We start from the raw sequence: 7,202 nt of genomic DNA on the forward strand, positions 1-7,202 counted from the left end.
CCGGAAGAAGGAGTGTGTACCATTTTTGGAGACCAATGTTGTACTTACATTCCAATGCACACTGGTCCAGAGGGTTACCTGAGTAAAATATTGAGGCAGATGAAAGATCTTAGAGATGAGCACATAGAAAACACATATAAACCAACAAATGATTGGCTGGCATGGTTGTTCTCCTCAAATTGGAGAGCCGTCATACTTAGGATAGGAACAGTTGTGGGTGTGGTTTTGGTGATACTTGCAGTTCTGTTGTGTTGTGTAGTTCCACTACTGCGTTCCATGATTACACAGATGACGCACACAATGTTTGGCCAATATGTTCAGATGACACATGAGATTGAGTCTCCGTCTAAACCCAGCAATGGCAGTGATGAATTGGACTTAATAAAGATGATTGCATAATGGAGGGGGATTGGAGGCATATATGGAGGTATTTATGGGGTAGGTTGTTGAAAAACGATTTGGGGGAGTGGGAGCCAAATGTAGGATTACTAGAGTACCCTTTTATAGACAGACGTACATCGGTGAGGGAGATTTACGCAGACAGGATATACATCACAGAGATACAAACATTCGCATACACTCCGAGGCAGACAGCGCAGTTACCTATTGTGGGAGAACATGCACATTATAGTGTAGAACGGTTACTTAATCTAGCGTACAGGAGGAAGAGAAGGTTCGGAATATGGATAGGCGTTCCTCTTAGAAAGAGAATAGAGGTCATTACAGTCAAGTTAGGAGAAGATGTATTGTGGACCAATGTTCCTAGATGAATGATGGAGCTGCTGAGATCCTTGCCGTTCCAATCATCGGGCGGGGGCTAAGTGATGTGCTAGTAACCTCTCCTTAGCCCCCCAATGGCCCCTCTACGTGGCACAAAGTCACATGGGCAGAAGAACAGGGGACATCATGAAAGGATGTGGGATGTGTTATGTTGGCGTGTCATATTATATTGTGTTTTAAGTCACTAATGTTTATGCATGCAACACTATTATCATTTACGTGTGTTTTGAAATACTACTGATGAAAAAGCGTAATCAGCTTCTTATATGCATCTATCCGTATGCCGAGTGTCAAATGTGCCGGGATCACTGGAGAAGTCTTATAATGACTACTGAATGATTGAATGTTACTCATTTATGCATCTTAATGACAACTGCTGATTTATGGTTAAAGGGAATAATGATTCAGGCTTATTGGTCGTGTGGGAATGAGTGGTAGACATTACTGAATGTGTTATAAACATAGAGTTAGTTGATACTTAATGTTTGCACACTTGAAGCTCTCTGCAGGTACAGTGGCTGGGTAGGTAAGGTGATGAGATCTCGAGAGTGACTGAGGACAGAGTGACTGAGGTTCCAATCTGGCTCATGGTACAGATCCCAATAATGCCCTACTGAAGAATCAAGAGAAGACAGACCAGCAACACAAAAGCCGCACCAGAGTCAGAGGTGTTGGGCAACGGGAAAGCTGCTACCCAAAAAAAACAGGGGGCAGCCGGTGACCAGAGAAGAAGGCCAGTTAGCCAAAGACGGGTAAGGTCTCACTGGGTGGGACAACCTAAGGCAGGCACGGTCGTGCTGCTGGTCACCGGGCGTGAAACCGAAACAACGGAGATTGCGTGTAACCAGGGGAATACCTGGTGAGTAGGGTTGGGATCCAGGTAGGTATGAAATTGACTGGCAAATGTGAGAGAACGGGTGAGGTGGGCGATAGCAAGACTGAGAAGAACTACATGCAGTGGTACCTGCACAGAGCTTGGAGTACTTATTACATTCCTTAACGAGTATATAATTAAAATGCAATTGTTTACTAGCACCATGATAGTAGTGAAACACTGAAAACGAATCATACGAGTATATAATCCTTGTGCTGATTTATGTACGTGTATAAGGCATGTATGCATAGCGTCTGAACAAGTTGAGTGTGTTGTGACTTGAGTCACAAAAGGGGGGAATGTGGGAGATAATTTTGTAAATGAGGATATATGTATGCGGTGTGTGATTGATGTAGTGTGAAATAATCGGGGGACAGCAGGAGTGAGTTCTCAGGTAAGGTTTATTCGTTAGGTCGTTTGAGCTTAAGAACAATATAAGGTTTAACACGGCATGTTGGCCTGTCACGGGCCTTGCACACAGGCTGCAAGGGCTTTGAAGAACAAATAGTTGTATGAATGATGTCAGTCTGGCAGGCCTTCTCTGCGGTACCAGGCTTTCCAAACTTGGACCAATCAATGGCAGAGATGCACCCTAGATTATTATGGTCAATCTTCGCTCCGCTGGTACCTAGAGCGGCAGTGATCTCATCATGAAGTAAACGCAGCGCGTGCTGGATGGCAATGGTGGTACCAGGCGAAATATCTAGAGTACATATGTAGAAGACAGTGGATAAATCAGAAAAGCCGTGAAGTGTAGAGTGTAATAAAAGAAAGGGTGTTGGCCCCTGAAGGACTGAGAACTTACCCATGCTGTCTCCTGAAGAAGAATGAGGTGTTGGCAAGAGTGAGGCCGAAGACAATCCCACTGGTGGGGGCGGAAACGCCCAATTTGTTAATATAATGATGTAGGGAAGTTTTAATTATAATGGTATTTGAAAAGTTGTAAATTCAAAGATAATGGTGTAAAAAAGAGTCTAAAAGGTCTAAAAAAGAAAGATGGGTGGGATTGTCTAGGCAAAGAACCAGTGACGTGTTGCATTGGGAAGATAAGGGAAATGTATATAAAGGCTGTAGTTGGAGTTCCCCGAAGAGAGGTTGTTGGGACATTCATGCGTGAGCATCTCAATTCTTGTGTCAGCGCTGATTACAAAATAAAATCTCTTATCTGCATTCATCTAGTCTGCTTGATTGGCTTATTTAGTTATAAATACAAAACAAGTCACTCAAACCTAAAATCCAATCACTAAAAAATCGCCTGATGCAGTAATAGTAAAATCATTGCTATGATGTGATTTTTTCCCCCATGGTAAACCATTCCTGAGTTGAGCTAGCACTTATGATGGGGCGGCGGGAGGAAATGTACAGTACATCATCTTTTTTGGAGAACAGGACATGTTTAGGCTTACATCCTGCTTCGTGTTAAGGTGTAAATTAAGTAGCCATCTAGAACACCATAAGTGCGCAAGATCCTATCTGGTTCTGTGCGGGGAAACTTGCTCGTCACGTGACAGCCTCATAGACTTCGGCTCTGCAGTCAGTACCGTCTTCGGGTCTGATTCGTTCGTTCGTTCATCACGTGACCACTTTTGGCTCAGTATCTGACAGTCAATATTACTAATGTAATGTTGAATGATATTTAGGAATGATCATAAAATTATCAAAACTTCCGCGGATTTCTGCAGGACTTGAAGAGCTGGACACTGGGTGAGATCGCCTGTGCTGTGGGTCTGTCAGTGTGTGTGTGTGTGTGTGTGTGTGTGTGTCTATATAGTGCCCTTTGCACTTACCCATTTGTTTTGGGTTTTCTGTTTGTTAATGTATTAGTTATCACAGTATGCATTTTGGGCTGCTATTTTATTTTATTTTATTTTTAAATGGACGGGTTTTAAGCTGTAGCTTGGCTGGAAATCTTAGGTCCAATCCGGAAATCACTGGTTACTATGGTTACCGCGTCCTGCGGTCTTCACTGGTGTCCTCAACCGTTTAATAGCAAAGTAAAATAGAAATTAGGCTAGAGTATTTCACACCTCACAAGGAATAGTCAATTTTATTACAGTCTGCCTTGAAAATGCATGTGTAAGGATGTCTGCCACCAAATCGATTTCTTCTCCTCTGTCAGTCATTGTGAGTTAAAATAATTTTATTTAGTTTGTGTGGTTCTCTGCCTCTGACTACTCCAGTTGTCCAATCAACGGACGGGAAATTGCTGACGTAATCGTAAGCCTGCTAGATGGCGCCAATGACGCCAACTCGAAATCTGATTGGTTAATGTAACAATTTTAATTGCCACTTATAATAAGGTACGGGCGCCTGCACTATTCATTCTGAAGGCCTTAAGACAGATTTCTTTCACTCTGGCAACACATGATGTCAGCCACTGGCTGAAATATGATTAGATAAACATTCTTATCATTACTGGAAGCAGCGCAACCAAGAGCAAAGCTAGGAAATGTAGAGAATAGACTACTGGGAATAATTTAATACACACGCATGGAAAAATATATTAAAATGCAAATCAGTGATTCAGATCACTGCTGTTTAGGCCAGCAGAGAAGGCCTTGCTGGCACTGATGGCCCACCACTGGTTTAGATACTTTAGAAACTATTTTGGATTGGAATATTCCAGATGTAGATGCAGACACCACTGATTACTTTTTAACATTTTATTTCTGTACCACTTATCTGATCTATTCTCAGGTCAAAGGGAGCCTGTGCCTATCTCAGGCATCATCGGGCATCAAGGCAGGATACACCCTGGACAGAGTGCCAATTCATCGCAGGGTGCACACACACACTCATTTACACACTACAGAACTCCAATCAGCCTAGAAGCATGTCTTTGGGAGGAAACTGTAGCACCCGCAGGAAACCCACCAAGCAACATGCAAACTCTACACAAACACACAGTGAGCAGGAGCAAGACTTGAACCCAGGACACATGGAGATGGACGCGTGGAAGTGTGAGGCGAACGTGCTAACCACTAAGCCGCCTGATTGTAAACATATAATGTGTAATTAATTTAAAACTTGTTTAATTTTTATATTATGGCTTAACAATTGTATAATTATCATTAGAATAATTACATTTGTTTAATTATATTGTTGCTATTATCTGTATATTACAAATAGTTCCTGCTTTGGGTTTGCTTAAAATATATATAGGTCCTTTAACTACAGTTGAATGTAAATCCTGGATTTATCTGTAAGAATCAACAATCTGTCAGCAACATTGGTGACACTGTCATGTGATGCTGTGGGTGGAGCTTCATAAAATGAACATATTAGAGTACAGAAAGAATATTTCCATTCAGCTAAGACCATTCATGGTATAAAAAAAGCTAATAAACTAAGGTGCACAAAATCACAGAAAATAATGAACTGCTGAAGTGCGTCTGATGTAAAGTTTTGTTATTTATTTTATATGGTGTTTATTTTAAATCCTAAACTTTTACACATGCACCCACCAACTGGCCTGCACTTCACCTAGCATTATCCTGTCATCATGCATTATCAGTGTCATCAGATTTTATAAACACTACAGTTGACTAGAACTGGATCATTCATTACTGCATTGGTTTGTTTTTGTATTCAGTGTGAGAACATTTGAAGAAAAGACTAAGAATCATTTCATAAAAGTATGTTGGTTTAAAATATTATGTTGAGATTCATAACCAAGCATCTAAGTAAATTTATCTAAAGGCAGTTGTGTGTGTTTAATCCCCTGATAGGACAGAAAGTATATCATGTGAATATAAAGCATTTCTCAGTGGCCAATTTAGTTTAGTTGTTGAGTTTTACAACCGTGTTCAACATCTGTTTCCTTTTAGTTTTCCCTCATTATTTATTTTTTCTGCTTTGTATTAAGTAACGTAAAGAAAATATAAAAAACAAAGATACAGTGACAAACCCAGCAGTATTTAAGAGAGAAATGGATGACACCCCAAACTGTAAATACAATTTAAATATAAGGTCTAATAAAAATTAAAAATCCAATATATGTGTGGCTGTATGACCTTTTTGCAGGGCTTTATTTATTAGTGTGTTAAGGTTTTTCTCTTCAGTGAACACAAGATGGCGCAGTCACTTATCTTATTGTGGGTCTAGAACTAAAGCACCACACAACCTGCTCACATTCTCTGAGATGATGGAAGCTACTTTTCACAGTAAAACCTTTGTGACATAGAGTATACTTGTTCTTCTATCATACATACTGCTGATATAATATCCTAACCCCTGCCCTGGTTACTCTTAGTGCCTAAGCTAATTTCAGAGATACCATTCTGATTAAACAACACAACTGTCCACTTAACACTAAACTGTCATAAGAATAAATACTCATCTAATGTCATTTCTGTGACAAACAAAAGCACCTGCTGTGTCAGAAACACTGAAAACTGGAAACTTGTCCGTAAATCGGCCTTTACTCTTCTTTCTCTTCTTCTGATGCTATCACGAGTACAGGAAAGTTTTATTTTTCAGATTTACAACAAAACTTGATTTCCTCCTTTCAGTATGTGTTTACTTAAATGTGCTCTGGACAGGTTCCCCATATGAGGCTGAATGTAAAGCCAGGATGTTTCAGTAAGAATCAACAATCTGACAACAACATTGGTGACACTGTCATGTGATGCTGTGGGGTGGAGCAATTTTGAAGCTTTATGGTGTTAACATATTAGATTACAGAAAGATCTCCACTATTTTCACTGAGCTAAGACCAGTCATCATGTTCACTGTTATATTCATGTATCTGTGCCTTTCACTAGGTGAGTTAACATTGACTTTTTGTTATTACAGAAATATTAACTATATTATATTAAATATTAGTCTGTGTGGTGATGCAGTGTGAAAATGCAGAGTGTGTGTCTGACTTAAGTATTTCCTGTTGATTATTTAAAGGTTAAAAACTTTATGTTCTCTTCTCTATGACAGGTGACTCCATGGCAGATTCAATAGAGCCAGATTTCCCTCATAAACCTGTAGATGAAGGTGATGATGTTACTCTGTCCTGCAAATACAAAACAAGTGGTACATCAGACTACCTGTACTGGTACAGACAATATCCAAAATCTAAACCTGAGTTCCTTCTTAATATTATTCAAAGTGGAAATGTAAAATCCAACACTCCCCCAAGAATGTCTGTTAAAGTTGATGATAAAACTAAACAAGTGGATCTGATCATCTCCTCTGCTGCTGTATCAGACTCTGCTCTATACTACTGTGCTCTGCAGCCCACAGTGACAGGAAATCCAGCTGCACTGTACAAAGACTTTCACACAGTTTTGTTATATTGAATACAATTCTACTGGTAAATTAGAATATTTTACATATGCATTTTGGAGGACTCTTTCTTTTTCTCTCAGAATTTAAAAGAAGTTTATATTACTAGTACATGTATTATTTTTAATAAATGTATTATTTAGAGACAGCTCAGTTCTTGATGGGATTCCAGTCTTTTACAGTGCATCATGCACACACACATTTACTCATTCACTCCAAAAAATTTGTAATTCAATTAGAAAAGAAAAGAACAGAATTATCTCTTAAACGT

The 7,202-nt window shown here is 39.6% G+C and overlaps 1 gene segment (V, D, J or C); it reads left to right on the forward strand.

Annotated features, from left to right (window-relative positions):
- Window positions 1-6,377: 6,377 nt before the first annotated feature.
- LOC131349637 (T cell receptor alpha variable 38-1-like) lies at window positions 6,378-6,879 on the forward strand (the record flags this gene model as incomplete). The annotated part of the segment is given in 2 exon segments: window positions 6,378-6,417; window positions 6,584-6,879. Coding segments are annotated over 2 exon segments (336 nt in total), but the record flags the coding sequence as incomplete, so codon positions are not given.
- Between the last annotated feature and the right edge of the window lie 323 nt (window positions 6,880-7,202).

Source organism: Hemibagrus wyckioides, unplaced genomic scaffold (assembly GCF_019097595.1).
Source record: "Hemibagrus wyckioides isolate EC202008001 unplaced genomic scaffold, SWU_Hwy_1.0 Contig1, whole genome shotgun sequence".
Lineage (NCBI taxonomy): Eukaryota > Metazoa > Chordata > Actinopteri > Siluriformes > Bagridae > Hemibagrus > Hemibagrus wyckioides.